The 16,576-nt window shown below is 45.1% G+C and overlaps 1 protein-coding gene across 1 annotated transcript in view; it reads left to right on the forward strand.

Moving 5' to 3' along the window:
- The window catches only part of FRMPD2 (FERM and PDZ domain containing 2), an 83,628-nt gene extending 81,885 nt beyond the window's left edge, over positions 1 to 1,743 (forward strand). The window contains 1 exon segment of the mRNA XM_036264859.1: positions 1,497 to 1,743. Within this exon segment, the coding sequence (XP_036120752.1) occupies positions 1,497 to 1,743 (247 nt within the window).
- The last annotated feature ends 14,833 nt before the right edge of the window (positions 1,744 to 16,576 follow it).

Genomic DNA, 16,576 nt, shown 5'->3' on the forward strand with positions numbered 1-16,576 from the left:
CAGGCTGTGTGTCCTGTTCTTTAACAAACCCTCTGTGGTTTCCTGCCCAATTTCTATACCATTAAGAAACCACATTTCTATGCAACTCAGCCAAGTATCTTAAGGTTTTACACCATTTCTCCCTTGGAGTGCTTAGCGATGTTTAAGTATTGGTTTCTTCAAAGGAATATTCTCTTTAGTCTGTTGCATGCGGTCTCCTTGCAGACACAGGGATGCTTGAGTATGTACATGAAATGCACTTTACCTGTGCCCTGCAGCTCTCGTGAGCAGAAATACGCTCTCGTTGATGGAAACCTGAGGTTGGAACAAACACCCGACTCTACTGGAGAGCAAGACAGGCCCTGTGGGTGTCTGGGGGCTTGTGGCTATCCGGAATGCTAGGGTGCGTTTAAAGGAGAGACACGTGGCTGGACAGGGAGAGGAGGTCAGGGGACCTGTAAGCAAAGCCAAACATTGATTTGCGGGTGGGGAAGGAGGCTGGTAAATAAACATTCACGCATTTCATAAAAAAACTAAATGTGTGTGCATTTTTCTTAGATTTTCCTACTCATCACCTCTAACCAGACTTCCGACAGCACCTTCTCTGTATGTTTGAAACTGCAAAAGGCTTTCTCTCCCGTCTGCATGGGCCGCTCTTGCAAATCAGAAAGCATGCGTGGCGACTCTGGGAAGCCTCTAGAAGGCTCCTCTCTCATGGTTGCTTCTGTGTCCTCGCTGCTGGACAATGAGTCTCAGCATTCATCTGCCCCCTGCCTGTGTCACACAGGGAGTAAACGTCATTGTCACTGGCTGCCTCCAAATGGGCACCTTTCCAATGCTCAGGGAATGACCTGATATTTGCACAAAGTGCTTTGAAGGTCACCTGCTTGACTTGAGCCCAACCCTCTGCTTTCTCCTTTCCACCGAATTCCTCTGTTGAATTAGCAATCATAATCAGTGTAGTAACAATGGCATCTCCTTCCTTCTGAGGCCTTATTCTGCACCAGGAGCTAGAGACGGCTGTATCAGAATTATTTAAGCATCCCAACATCCTGTATATTTCTGATCTTCCCACTTTTCAGATGAGAAAACCGAGGCTCCAGAGGCGTGAATAAACGTGTCGAGGGCTGACTGACTCTCCTGTGAAGAGTTAGTTCTAGAGTTGGGTGATAGCTTTGCTGTCGATTCTGTGCCCTTTGGCAAGTCCCCCTGGTCTCCTGGGCTTGTCAGGAGCTTCCTGCACCCATGATGCTTTGTGTTGCCTCTACCATAGCACTTACTACCTGGTTTGTGGCATTTACTGCTCACTCTTTCCATTTAATTGGGGGTCCCTCAAGGACAGGGGTCATGCCTTATTCACTGTTTCCCTTCTGGCCCCAGAGCAGTTTCTGGCAAGAACTGCCTGAACCCTGGCTGGCTCTCCTGTGATGGGCCATGATGAGCCTTCTGAAAGGCAAGGGAAGACGGAAAGGAATTTCTGATCAATACTAGAAGACACACGGGTTTCTGTTTTCTAGTCCTAAATTGGACAAGGATGATGAGAAAGGTGACATGAGCCATCCACCCAAAGTCCCCTCTCCCACCGTGGAGGATGAAGTGTTTCTCCCCATCAACTGTACGTCGGAAGTCCAGCTGCCCTGTGGAGAATGTCTGGAGGGCGATTCAGGGAGCATTCCCTTGCTGCAGTTCTGTTCCCCAGGCGCGCCCTCAGAGTCTTTGCTTCGGAAGAACCCCATGACAGTGAGAGCAAATGGGAAGACCTAGCGGATCCGGACCCAGATGATGGCGCCTCAGGTGGTATCACTTTGTCTGGGCTGAAGGAGGCGGGCTGAGTTTTCCCGTGGGGCTCACTGTTCTCCATCCACTTTGCTGGCGGATGGTCCGTGGGCAGACTGTTTCCCTTGCCTCCCCTGGGGGGGGGGGGGGCACATCATCATGGCAGGTGTTTTCACTGAGCGCTTGCTCCGAGTCCTTGACAATTGCCTCATAAGAAAAGGTCATTATTCACATTTCACAGATGACACATTTGGGACCTTCCCAGGGCCATTCGATGAGTAAGTGACAGAGTCATAATTCAACCCCAAGTCTCCTACCGTGGGGACCGGAGTTCCATGCTGTCCTCTCTGCCTCCTGCACTGGCTGGACGCGCGTCTCCCGCGGCCTCTCTGTCCCGCCCGCGGCCTCTCTGTCCCGCCCGCGGCCTCTCTGTCCTGCCGCGCTGACTCCGGCGGCGTCTGCTCCACCCGCTCTGGGTCGGACGTCCCGATCGCAGACGAGCCTTGGCCCCGCGTAACGCGGCCCTTCATGGTGAGCCCGGGTCCACACAGCGAGCTCTTTCTTGTTCAAGACAGTCCAGCTGTTAACACAAGACACCACCAGAAGCTGGGACGGGGTCACCAGGCTGGGGTCAGATCATGGTGTTGAAGACATGGGAGGAGGAAACAAAACTGTCAGATTGGGAGGAGAGGGGGTTGAAGTCTTGACAGGTTGCTAAACCACCTAACATTTTCTTAAAATACCTAAACAGGTGTATTCCAGTCTTTAAAAAGTGCTGAGCGTTGAGACGGTTTCACGCAAACACATTTTCCAGGCGCGTGGAAGCTGCGAGGTGCCGGATGGCGGAGGCTTAGCTGTGGTGGGGACGCTCCCTCCCTCCCACGCCACTGTGGCCCGGCCACATTTGCACCACACGTGGTTCGACTGGGCTCTCAGAGGACAGTGGCAGGCAAGCTGACCACATGGGTGGAAATTTGACCTTCAAGTATGACCAAAGGGCTGGTTCTCATCTGAAATGGGAGGCAGGTTAGCAGCGGGGACGCACGAAGCTTTGAAACCCACGCGTGCTCTGTGGGGGGTTGGACAGAGCTGCGGGGTGATGCGCACGATTCACGAAGCGGAGCAAGCAGGGAGCGGTCCCCAGGTGGGGCGCAGTCTTCGGGAGGGGGCTCCTCGGGGCTGGGAGCTGAGAGATGATAGCAGCAGCACGGTGAGGGCCCCGAAGCAGCTAAGCACCCTGCTGTCAGGACCTGCGAACTGTCCCAGGAGGGCACAGGAGTGGGAACAGGGCTCCGCGGCTGGGGGGCTCAGGCTCCACCCCGGCCCGGCCACTCCGGGCTCAGCCTCTGCGCAGCGTGGCTCCCACCAGCTCAGCCCCAGCAGACGCACTGCCGAGTGGGACAGTTAGGGGACAGTCCGTGCAGGTGTCCGGCACACTGCCCGCCACGTAGTAAGGACTGAAAAGGTGTTGGCCGCTTTTACTGTAAATCACGAAGAAGGACAAAGCTTCAGTGAGATGGTGCAACCTGATGGATGCGTTCACTCCTGTTGGAGTTCGTCCATTCGACAAGAACCAGGCAGTCAGACTTTCGCCCCCACATGAGGTGTGACGTGGGGTGGGGGAAGCACTGGGTTATGAAAGCGGTCAGGGCCGGGGGTGGACTGAAGAGCCCTCAGCTTTGGCCAGTGGCTTAGGATGTAATTAGGCTGAGTTTTCTCACCGCCACCTGCTGGCGGACGGCGGGCGTGCAGCGGGAAGTGCTCGAGGCTGGAGTTCTCAGCCTGGGCTGCACGGAGCAGCCCACAGACGCGTTTCAAGGCGTTAAGTTATTTTATTTTGTCCTGTTAGACCTCCACACCGGAATGTTGCCTTGTGTGGCTCTTTTGGAAAAAGCAGCTCTTAACGTTCTTTACATTTTCTAAGAGATTCATAACCCCAAAAGGTTGAAGATCTCTGTTGTAAGTATTGGAATTGGGGAGGATTCTTGGAGAGTATAGAGGACTTTACTTAGGGATGGAGTAGTGCATCCTTTAAACCTATATAACAAGTTATTTTATTTTGTCCTGTTAGTGCAGAGGTAGTTTCTATAAATGATCTAATTTAATCCTCACATCAACTTTGAATGCTATTCTCGTTCCTCTTTTATAAATGAGGCTTAGAACGTTTACTTGGTTATTCCAAGATCACACAGCCAGGAGAGGCAGATTCACACTGCATTTCTCCAACTCTACTTTTGGTGCGTTTTTACATTTCCTCTTGGACGTGTCTCTCAATGTGAACTTATGTATAACACAGATGTCTTTCCATCACGTGTCACAGGTCCTGCTTCTTTCCCGGCAGACAATTTCTCTCCGCCAGGATTCGGCGTCAATGCAACTGTTCTGTTTAGGACAGGCTGCTGACCAATGGTGAAGGCCACCTGGGAAAACCACCCTGTTCCAGGTGAACACAGCCTCCTGAGGGAGAACCGGAAGGTTTCCACATGGATGTCCTTTGACTGGCCACATGGAAGAGCCCTCAAGCATCCTTGTCCCGAGAATGTGCCCCAGGCTCCGCCTCCAGAAAAGAAGATGCCTGAGAAGATGAGCTGTGATGGAGGGTCTGGCCCAGTTTTTAAGAACTAACATCGAAAAGATCATGCCTGTCATTTCTGAGACTCATTTGGGTAGTGTCTGTGACCGCTCTCAGTTCTGGGTGTATGTTGAGGGTGTTTGAGTGTGTTTGCGTGTGTGTGTGTGTGTGTGTGTACCCTTGCACTTATGGTTGGGGTGGGGGACTTCCATTTGTGAAAGATGTTGAGAACCAACCTCCTACATCAGATAAACTGGGACAAGGTGAGGCCCTGGTGCACACTTTCTGGGACAGATACAATGTTTCTGTTTGCACCCTTTTGTTCTCTGTTAGTTGAAGCAGTTTTCATGATTTTCAGAGGGCCCCTAGTTCTCTCAAAGGACTCTGCTAGGGGTCTTGGCTCAAAGACCATGAAAGTAATGTGTTTTAGCATCTCTCTGTGTTCTTCCTATGCAACTCCATATGGGTTTAAATGCTTTTGAAAGTATTTTCTTTTGGGATTCAGCCACCTGATTCTAAAGATTATATCAAGGACAAAGAAGATGAGGACATCCCGTGAGAAAGGTGGTCGAGCGCTGCCAGGCATTAGACACAGAGCCAACACCACGACAAGCCCAAACCACGTGGAATTAGCAAATGCACAAGAGAAATAGACCTGATGGCCCCCAGCGTGAGCCAAGGCGCACACTCAGCACATGGCCGCCAGCACGGCAGCGAGGGAGGGAGAACCCCACAGAGAGAGCAGGACCCCGGAACACTTGATTCCGGCCCAAAGATACTCCACCCACTAAAACTGCATACAGGTGGATTAAGTGCGAAACAAACACGTCAGGAAAAGCCGATAGAAAACGGACTCTCATCTCGTCAGGTCTACAGAGGAATCGTAAAAATGTATGTGGCTCATAGCAATACATAGAAAGCATAACACAGAACACAAAGTTAATGGTATTAAATAACAATGACGGAATTAGTGAAAAAATGGCATTGGACTGGGAAATAATTTATATAATTGTGAATAAGATTTCTATCTATAATGTTTATAAAGCCCACTCTAAATTATAATAGAGTAATAAAAGATTTCAATGGGCAATGTATATAAAAATACAAATGGTGGACAAACACTATAATCAAAATAATGTTAATGTACTCATTTACATTCACCATATTTGTAAAATAAAAAAGAAGTAACATCCAATTTTGGCAAAATTTTGGTGAAGTGATATGTTCAGAAATATTAAAAGGCATAAATTTGCTATATCCAATGATTTAATTGTGCCATTCCTGAGAAATCCCAAAGAAATTCAAAATCAGAAATAAAATCTGCGTGTTTTAGATGTTTATTGCAGTGCTCTTGGTAAAAACAACAAATTTAAAATGGCTAAAATGCCTTAGAACGTGGTAGTAGTAATGACAATGATGCCACCATGGTGAAAAGGAATAGAATAGAGTAGACATTAGAGTAGACATGGCAATAGAACGAAATATAATACTAAAGACAGTGTGGTGAAAAAAGGACAATTATGGTACAGTGGTATAAAGGAATATCACGCAGCCAAGAAAGCAATACGATAAATCCAGAAAGTCGCCACTTAGAAAGTGTTTGGCACCGTGACTCGAAGCGGCACCCTCACGGATGAAGGCGCAGGGTGCCGGTTCGCACAGCAGGTGCAGGCTGGAAGGGAACGTCCATCCCTGAACCGAAATCGCCTAGTGTTGGGGTGAGGGGATTAGGAGACTATATCGTGTTAAAGATTCAGTGAAATGACTTCTGCTTATTTTCTAACAGGAGTTTTTTGTTTCCTTATTGTTTGGTTTTGCGAGTTCTTTATACATTCTGGATACTGTTTCTTGGTTGGATGTGAGGGAAATCTAAATAAATATATTTATTACTTAAATAATGAATTTCTCGTTAAACATAAAGAGACCGAAACAGCCAGAGAAGCGGAACTCAGAAGCAAGCAAGCCACAGACCAGGGCGGGAGAGCCGGTTACCGGCGGTGCTCTAGACCCCAGCGCGCGCGCCCTCGCGGGCTTTTACTGCTGCTCCCGTCGTCCTGGCTCCTCGCTGTCCTGAGAAGGAAGTTTCCGGCTCTGTCTGGCCTCAGGGCCCGCGCTGGCCGGCTCTCGGAGCTTCTCCCGTTTCCCAGGCCTCCTGCCCAGGGAGCTGACCGCGTCGCAGCGCGGTGGAGACATGGCAGTGCCGCTGGGAACGGCCGGCCTCCGACTGCTCTCTTCCTCTTTGGAAGGAATCGGAGGCTCCAGGGTCCACGGGCTCAGCCTTGCCTTCCGCCGGGCTTTGCGCTCGCTCAGAGTCCCGTCTCGTGCAGAATGTGCTCACTGCCTGTGCAAACGTGGTGGCAGCTGCCACCGCTTCGTTTCGGGCGACTGTCAGAAAGGACAGTGCAGTCCCGGGGGACTCGCCCCTTGCCTGCAAAGTGCTGGCCTGCCTGGCTTCTCCAGCGAACCCCCTCCAACCTGGCTGCCCCTGGGAAGCACCAACCACTGTTAAAATACTGGGTGAAGGGGACCATATACATCAGAGATGGAAACTAGACTTTGGATGGCAAGAGCACAGTAGAGTCTACAGATACTGAATTACAATTTGTACACCTGAAATTTATATAATATTATTAACCAATGTAACTTCAATTACAAACATTGAAACAAACAAACAGCGTCAGTAGCATCATCCCTGGGGATTCTGAATCAGCCTGGGGTGAAACCCAGAGACCTGTACTTTTATGAAGCTCAGAAGAGGGGGTGGGCATGGCCAGGTTTGGGAACCAGTGGTCCAAACGCTAAGAATTTGCTTTGCCTTGCCATCCTCCCTCCCTCCCATAAATATTTATTTAGCTGCTGTTATGTGCCAGCACCCCAGTTGTGTGAGGTTGCTCAAGCATGTATATTCACCACTAAACTTTAAAGCCAAAGTGGGCTTTTCAATGTAATAGATGGCAATTCTCTCCAAATTAGTGTAGCGGTCTAAGGCAATTCCTATCAAATTCCCAGCAAGGTAGTTTGTACACACAGACATGCTTATTCTAAAATACATTTTATATAGTTTATTTTATATTTTTAATATCATTTACATCATAGAAGTAAAACATATGTTCTGAAATTTATAGAAAAAGGCACAAGCCCCAGAATACAAAAATATCTTAAAATAGTAGAATCCAGTGGGGGGGGGAATCACTGTACTCAATATTAAGGCTTATTATTTAGAGACTGCAATCAAGTCATTGCGGTATAGGCAGAGAGGTAGACATGTAGATCAATTGATCAGAACAAAGAACCCAAAAGAGACCTGCACAGACATTCCCTGCTGATCTTTGACAAAGGTGCAAAAGGAGTTTAAAGGAGAAAAAAATATTCTCTTTCAGTAAATGCTGCTGGAACAATTGGATATCCATAGACAAAAAACCCCAAAATGTTGATATAAACTTCAACCTTGTACAAAAATGACCTCAAAATGGATCATGGATTTAAAAGCAACTGTAAAATTATAAGACTTTTAGAAAAAATAGAAAAATCTTTGGGATTTAGGACTAGACAAGAGTTCTTAGGCTTGACATCAAAAGCACAATCCATAAAAATTTGATAAATTGGTCTTTCCCTCACATCCAACCAAGAAACAGTATCCAGAATGTATAAAGAACTCGCAAAACCAAACAATTAGGAAACAAAAAACTCCTGTTAGAAAATAAGCAGAAGTCATTTCACTGAAGATGATAAACAGAAGGCAAATAAGCACACGAAAGGATGTTCAGCCTCATCAGCCGATAGAGAATTGCAAACAAGACCTCAGTAAGATATCTCTGTACATGTCAGAATGGTAAAATTAAAAACAGTGACGATACCAAATTGTGGTGAGGCTGAAGTGGGCCACTCATTCGTTGCCCATATATATATATATAAACATGTACTATCTTTTTAAATATCCTTTGGTGGCTAATCCTATAGGAAAGTATTCAAATTTTTTAGCACAGTGTACAAACGGAGTGGACCACCAACTCCGTTCTCTACATTTCAGTTCCAACTCTCTGGCCATCCCTCAAACCCTGTCTTTGTCATTCGGTCACATGGAGCTCTTGGACGAGGTTGTGCTCCCCCACGCTCCTTCCCGTGTTGCTCCGTGTCCCCCACACATGTACAGTACACTCCCCTCCATCCAGGTAACACCTCTCATGCTGAGGAGCCACCCCCTCCTGCGAGCCTGTCGCACGGCGATTACCCATCTCGTCCATCGACAGCCTAAGAGGGGTTAGAAGGCCAGGAGGCCCGGAATGCAATGTCCCCTGAAAAGTGTTGTTGGATGCTGTGGCTTCCCCACGCCACACCTGTCTCCCCTTTTGGGGAGGAGGAGGGAGAGAGAGTGGTGCTTCCCCTTCACCTCTGCCCTCACAAGAGGGACGTTCAGAGAATAATTTTTGAGACTTGATATGGGTCCCCTGCAGCTCGGGGGGACACAAGGGCTTGGTGTCTGCCTGTGCCTGGGCAATCTGAAGGTGAGGTGACAGCTGAAACAACGCGTCTGGTGCAGGAGCACCGAGAAAGGGGACCAGCTCAGGAGTGAGCTGCCAACACCTGGTAGGGTAGAATGTGCCAGCCCTACAGCCAAGGGACCTACAGGCAGGAGCAGCCTGGAGTGATGGGGACCCAAAGAGAGAGAGCCAGAGCCTCAGCTCCCTGGTAAGGGTCACAGAGCAGCACCGCTGTGGCTGATGGTCTCCATGAAGGTGGCCCTCCCTCCCCTAGAGAAGCCCCCGAGGGACACAGAACCTTCTAGCACCTTCATTTATGGCACACACTACAGAAACACATTGGAGCCCAGAGTGAGCCCACAGAAGGCAAGAGCCAGGAAGGGAGTTGTAAACAGCTGGCCGGAGGCAACGTCACCCAGGCAGTGGGCTTGCAATTGGACACATCTCCAGGGGAGTTCTTAGGGAAACCACGGATTCACATTCAGAACATCTGCAGCTCAAAATATCTGCCAATCCAGAGGCTTCGTGCTGGCTTCTAGCTCAGCGGCATCAGACTGGAGGGTGGGAAGCCCGTGAGGAAAGGGAATCGGACATTCCAATTTCCCACGTGTGTTTCCAGCCCAAAGCAGTCCTGGCCTCCAGGGAGAGAACCTAACACCTAGGTGAGGAGTCCGAGGGAGTCCTCCCTGCAGGGAACTGTTCTGGGTGCTCAAAGTTATGGGCCTGCCCAAGGTTTTCTATGCAAGGACTCAGGAAAAAAATGCATCTGGGCACTGAGTTTGGATGGTGTTTGAAAGAAACAAAGAAGGTGTCTTCTGCATGCACCCTGTGGCGAATAAGATGAAATAAGATGGTGGCATTGATGAAATAAGATCTTGCTGCAAAGCACAGGGCTGGTACCGGCCAGGTGGTCATACATGAGGACCCTGCGCCCAGCTCCTGTCTCAGAGCTTGGCAGTGTTCGCAGTTCCCGTTCTGCCACACCATTATTTTACTGGTAAGAAGTAAGCGGGAAGGCAAGGCTGGGGCATTTATCACAAGCGTTTGTAGCAGGCTCGCTCGCCAGCTTCGCAGCCCGCCCGTCAACGCCAAGGCTCCCCTCTCCTGTGGTGTGTGCAGGTAGAGCTGTGGACTGGTCGGCGTTCTGGAAACGGGTGAGCAGCCCGTTTACTGGGCATCTGCCAGGTGCCAGGCTCAGGGACTAGACAGCCAGGAACTCACAGCAAAGTAAGTGCATGTCCTTCTGCACTTTAAAGAAAACAGTTTTCAGCCTCCGCTGAAATTATTATCGGCATTGCACTTTCCACGATTTATTTTTATACAGTCTTTTATATGACGTTTTTCAAAGCTGAGCAGACAGAAGAAAAGGCCTCACAGCTTCTTGAAAACTCACGGTCCTCGTCGGCTCACACTCGGGGGTGCTGGGCGTGAAGAACACCATCTAAAAATAAACAGGGGTGCTCAGTTGGGTGGAGCATTGTCCCATACACCAAGCAGGGTGTGGGTTCGATATTTACATACACTGGGCTGCAAAGCTGAGTCCTCTACCTTGGTGAACCCTGTGGAAGTGTAGTGTCACTGAAATGATTCTTTTTTTTTCTGTCACTGTTTTTCTTTTAAAATTTTATCTTTATTGTTGAAAGTATTACAAACGTCCCTGTTTTCCCCCTATTGACCCCCATACCTCCCTCTCCGGCTCCCCTCCATGCCTCTGCCACACTGTTGTCTGTGTCCATCGGTTACACATGCGTGCCCGTAGTTCCTTGCCAGTCCCCTGCCACCCTCCCTCGAGGCTTGGCAGTCTTTCCTACTTCCATGTCTCTGGATCTATTTTGTTTGTCAGTTTATTTTGTTCATTAGATTCCACAAATAATTGAGATCATGTGATATTTGTATTTCTCTGACTGGCTTATTTTACTTAGTAATAATACTCTTAATACTCTCCAGATCCCTCCATGCTGTCTCAAAGGGTGAGAAATCCTTCCTTGTTACAGCTGCATAGTACTCCATTGTGTACATGTACCACAGCTTTTTTATCCACTCATCTCCTGATGGGCACTTGGGCTGTTTCCAGATCTTAGCTATTGTAAATAGTGCTGCTGTGAACATGGGGGTACATATATTCTTTCTGATTGGTGTGTCAGGCTTCTTAGGATATAGTCTTAGAAGTGGAATCACTGGGTCAAATGGCAGATTTATTTTTATTTGTTTTTGAGGAAACTCCACATTGTTTTCCACAGTGGCTGCATCAGTCTGCATTCCCACCCGCAGTGTACTAGAGTCCCCTTTTCTCCAGACCTTCACCAGCACTTGTTGTTTGATGATTTATCGACGGTAGTCAATTTGACAGGTGTGAGGTGATACCTCATAGTCTTTTTATTTTGATGTCTCTGATGATAACTGATGTTGAGCATTTTTTCATATGTCTCTTGGCCATTTGTATGTCCTGTTTGGAGAGATGTCTATTTGGGTCCTCTGCCCATTTTTAAATTTTGTTGAGTTGTATAGTACTTTATATATATGGGAAATTACCCTTTATCCTATGCATCATTGGTGGATATGCTCTCCCATATGGTGGGCTCCCTTTCCATTTTGATGCTGGTTTCTGTGGTTGTGCAGAGCTTTTTATTCTGACGTGGCCCCATGTGTTCATTTTTTCCTTTGTTTCTCTTGCCCTAGGTGATGCACCAGTGAAAATTCTGTTACGTGTGATGTCTGAGATTTTGCTGCCTACATTTTCTTCTGCAATTGTTATAGTTCCATGACTTACATTTAAGTCTTTTGTTCATTTTCAGTTTATTCTGGTGTATAGTGTAAGCTGGTGGTCTAGCTTCATTTTCTTTTTGCATGTACCTGTCCAATTTTCTCAACACCATTTATTGAAGAGGCTGTCCTTACTCCACTGTATGTTCTTGTCTCCTTTGTCAAATATTAATTGAGTGTAATGGCTTGGGTTCATTTCTGGGTTCTCTGTTCTGTTGCATTAATCTATATACCTATTCTTGTGCCAGTACCAGGCTGTTCTGGTTACAATGGCTTTGTAATATAACCTGATACCTGATACTGTGATTTCTCCAATTTTGGTCTTTTTCAAGATTGCTGTGGCTATCTGGGGTCCAAGAACGGGGTATATTCTTTCACTTGTTTATATCTTCCTCTATTTCTTTCTTTTTTGTTGTTGTTGTCCTGTAGTTTTCTGAGAACAGGTTTTTAGCCCCCTGGTTAAATTTATTCCTAAGTATCTTATTTTTATTGTTGCAATGGTAAATGGGATCATTTTCTTATTTTCTCTTTCTGAGAGTTCATTATTGGTATATAAAATGCTGGCGATTTCTTGATGTTAATTTTGTATCCTGGTACCTTGCCAAATTCATTTATTAAATCTAGTAGATTTTTGATGGAGTCTTTAGGGTTTTCTATGTACTGTATCATGTCATTTGCAAATAATGGCAGTTTCACTTCCTCCTTTCCAATTTGGATCCCTTTTATGTTTTCTTCATGTCTAATTTCTATGTCTAAGACTTCCAGTACTACGTTAAATAAGAGTGGCGAAAGTGGGCATCCCTGTCTTGTTCCTGATCTTAAGGGAAATGCTTTTAGCTTGTGCCCATTGAGTATGATGTTGGCTGTAGGTCTTTCACATATGACCTTTATTATGTTGAGATATGATCCCTCTATTCCCACACTGCTGAGCATTTTTATCAGAAATGGGTGCTGGATTTTGTCAAATGCTTTTTCAGTGTCTATTGATATAATCATATGGCTTTTATTTTACATTTTGCTTATGTGGTTTATCACATTTATTGATTTGCAAATATTGTACCAGCCTTGCATCCCTGGGAAGAATCCCCCTTGGTCATGGTGAATAGCTTTTTAATGTATTGCTGTATCCGATTTGCTAGTATTTTGTTCATGATTTTGGCATCTATGTTCATCAGGGATATTGGCTTGTAGTTTTTTTTCTTTGTAGTGTCTTTATCTGGTTTTGGAATTAGAATTATGCTGTCCTCATAAAATGAATTTGGAAGTCTTCCTTCTTCTTGAATTTTTTGGAATGGTTTGAGGAGAATGGATCTTAGTTCTTGTTAGAATGTTTGGTAAAACTCCCCCGTGAAGCCGTCCGGGTCTGGGCTTTTGTTTGCCAGGAGAATCTTGATTACATTTAAAATTTTCTTAATTGTTATTGGTCTGTTAAAGTTTTCTATCTCTTCTCGGTTCAATTTTGGGAGACTGTGTAGTCCTAAAAATTTTGCCATTTCACCAAGATTGTTCAGTTTGTTGGTGTATAATCATTGTACTTGTTAATGATCCTTTATATTTCTGTGGTGTCAGTTGTTACTTCTCTTTCATTTCTGATTTTGTGTATTTGGGTCCTCTCTCTTTGTTTCTTGGTGAGCCCAGCTAAGGGTTCAGGATCTTGTTTATCTTTTCACAGAATCAACTCTTTGTTTCAACTCTTTGAATCTAGAGGATTCATCCAGTGATGTCATTGGGGTGTTGAAGTCTCCTGCTATAATTGTATTGCTGTCGATTTCTCCTTTGAAGTCCTCCAGAAGTTTAAAAATATATTTTGGTGCTCCTATATTGGGTGCATATATGTTTACCAAGGTTATATCCTTCTATTGTATAGATCTTTTCAATATTATGTAGTGGCCTTCTTTGTCTCTATTTTGAGACATCATTTTGAAGTCTATTTTACTGGATGTGAGTATTGCTACCCCAGCTCTTTTTTCCTTTCTGTTTGCTTGAAAGATTTTTTTTCATCCCTTCATTTTCAACCTATGTGAGACTTTTGTTGTGAGATGGGTATCTTGTAAACAACATATATATGAATAATGCTTTCATATCCATTCAGCTACTCTGTATCTTTTGATCTGAGTGTTTAATCCATTTACATTTAAGGTGGTAATTGATATGTACTTATTTAATTGATATGTACATTTTGTTTATATTTTTTTTCCTATTTTTTCTACTGATTACAGCGGTCCTTTTAACATTTCTTGCAGTTCTGGTCTGATGATAATATATTCCCTTAGCCTTTTTTGTGTGTAGGAAGCTCTTTATTTCACCTTCTATTTTGAATGCTATCCTTGCTGGTAGAGGAGTCTTGGATTCAGATTCTTGTTTTTAATTACCTTGATTACTTAATGCCATTCCCTTCTGGCCTGTAGTGTTCCTGTTGAGAAGTCAGATGAGAGCCTTATGGAGTTTCCTTTGTAGGTAACCTGTTGCTTATCTCTTGCTGCTTTTAGGATTCTCTCTTTGTCTTTAAATTTTAGCATTTTAATTATTATGTGTCTTGGTGTGGGCCTGTTTGGGTTCTTCTTACTTAGGGATCTTTGTGCTCCTTGTACTTGAATGCCTTTTTCCTTCACCAAGTTAGGGAAGTTTTCTCACTATTTCTTCAAATATAGTTTCTAACCCTTGCTCATTTTCTTCTTCTGGAACTCCTATGATGCAGATGTTGTTATATTTCATATTGTCCCACAGTTCTCTTAGGCTGTCTTCTTGTTTTTTAATTGTTTTTTTCTTTTTGGTTCTCTGATTGGGCAATTTTTTTCTACCCTGTTTTCTTTTCTTTTCTTTTTTTTTTATCCTCACCCAAGGACATTTTTCCATTTTTTGTTCAGATAGAGCGGGAGGGAGAGAGAGGAAGAGAGAGAGAGAGAAACATCGATGTGAAGGGACACATCGAGTGGCTGCCACCCGCACGACCAACCAGGGCCGGGGACAAACTGCAACCGAGGTACATGCCCTTAGCGGGAACCGAACCCAGGTCTCTCTGTACCGCAGGCCGACGCTCCAACCGCTGAGCCAAACCGGCCAGGGCTCTACCCTGTTTTCTAATTCACTGATCTGATCCTTGACCTCCTCTGCTCTGCTGGCTATTCCTGCCAATGTGTTCCTTATTTGTGCTATGTCATTCTATATTTCCAATTGGTTGATTTTCAATGCTTCTGTATCTTTACTCATGCTATTGAACGTCCTCATGATTATTACTCTGAACTCTTTCTCTGATATCTTGCTCAGTTCCCTTCCATTTATTTCATCTTCTGTCAAATTATCTTGTTCTTTCATTTGGGATTTGTTTCTTTGTTTCACCATTTTGGCTGTCTCAATGGGTTTTGGAGCCTACCAAATTTTCCTGTGGGTGTTGGTGTTCCACTGATTGTGGCTCCATTGACTGGGTTTGGATGAGTGTGGGAGGACCCACGTTAAACACCACTTTCAAGTCTTACTTTCCCCTGTAGATTTGCAAGCCCAGGAAAGGTTCAGATATCCTCTAGCTTTTTGCCTGGAGGCTATTTGTCTCAGTTACTTGATGAGCCTTGTGTTGTAGCCCTCAACTAAATGAAAATAAATCCCTCAGGTGTTCAGGAGAAGAGGATTTTCAGAGGGTGGGGCAGATGCTTGCTGGCTGTTAATGAGCTTCAGTTTGCATTTCTCTGACCTGGCCATATGGTGTTAAATTCTTGAAGGAGAGGCTGTTGCTTCTTCCCAGGGCTCTGGGGCTCTTCGCATAAGATGACTACTGTCCTACGAGGGAGTGATTAAGCACAAACTCTCAATGCCCTCCAAATCCTGAGTTTCTCCCCACAGTTATAGTCCAGTGTGCCCTCCCTTTGTGGGAGCCCCAGGTGAGTGGCTGTAGCTAATTTAGTGCTCTGTCCCCAATGCAGACATTGTAGAGTCAGCTTGAAATTTTAACCCCGAGGGAGATACTCACAGATAAAGCAGCTGTTCTCTGTGGGCTCCCAGCCCACCCTCTCATACCTCCACAGTTTCTACCAGGCTCGATTTTGATCCCCTTTTCTTTCCCTGGTTATATGGATTATCTCCAGCTGCTTTTCTGTTGTTTTTTTTTCCTGACAATTTGTCTTTATTTTAGTTGTAATTCCAGTTTGGTCCTGGGAGATGGTCTATGTAGCTTTCATTCACTCCACTGCCATTTTGGAATCTCTGATGGTTATTATTTTCTTCCTTTTACTTACTTTGCTTACTCTGTTCTTTGTTGTTGTTGTTGTTTTCTTTCTTATTTTTTGAGTTGTGGGGTTAGATAGTTTATCAGAAAATTTTTCTTGTTTCTCAAGGTAGGCTTGTATTACTATAAACTTCCCTCTCATGACTGCTTTCACTCTGTTCCATATATTTTGAGTTGTTGTGTATTTCTTTTTCATTTGTTTCCAGGAATTTTAAAATTTCTTTCTTGATCTCATTGGTAACCCATTCATTGTTTAGTAACATTTAGCCTCCATGTGTTTAAGTGTTTTAATTGTAGTTGATTTATAGTTTCATGCACTGTGATCTAAGACAATTCTTGATATGGTTTCAATCTTCTTGCACTTGTAGAGACTTATTTCGTGACCTAAGATGTGGTTTATCTTTGAGACTGTCCCATGTGCACTTGAGAAGAATGGATATTCTGCAGCTTTGAGGTGAAATGTTTTGTAAATGTCATAAATCCATGTGAACTAGTGTGTCATTTAGGGTTGCTGTTTCCTTGTTAATTTTTTTTTTTCTAGAAGATCTATCCAGTGTTGTCAGTGGGGTGTTAAAGTCTTCTACTATGATTTTATTGTGCTCAATCTCTCCCTCAAAGTCCTCCAGAAATTTTAAAATATATCTGGTGTTCCTATATTGGTGTGTATATGTTTACCAGGGTAATATCTTCTTGCTGTGTTAATCCTTTTAGTATTAAGAGTTACCTTCCTTGTCTCTTGTTATGGCCTTTATTTGGAAGTCCATTTTGTCCAATATGAGCACTGCT

The sequence above is a fragment of the Molossus molossus genome, unplaced genomic scaffold (assembly GCF_014108415.1).
Source record: "Molossus molossus isolate mMolMol1 unplaced genomic scaffold, mMolMol1.p scaffold_m16_p_17, whole genome shotgun sequence".
Classification (NCBI taxonomy): Eukaryota; Metazoa; Chordata; class Mammalia; order Chiroptera; family Molossidae; genus Molossus; species Molossus molossus.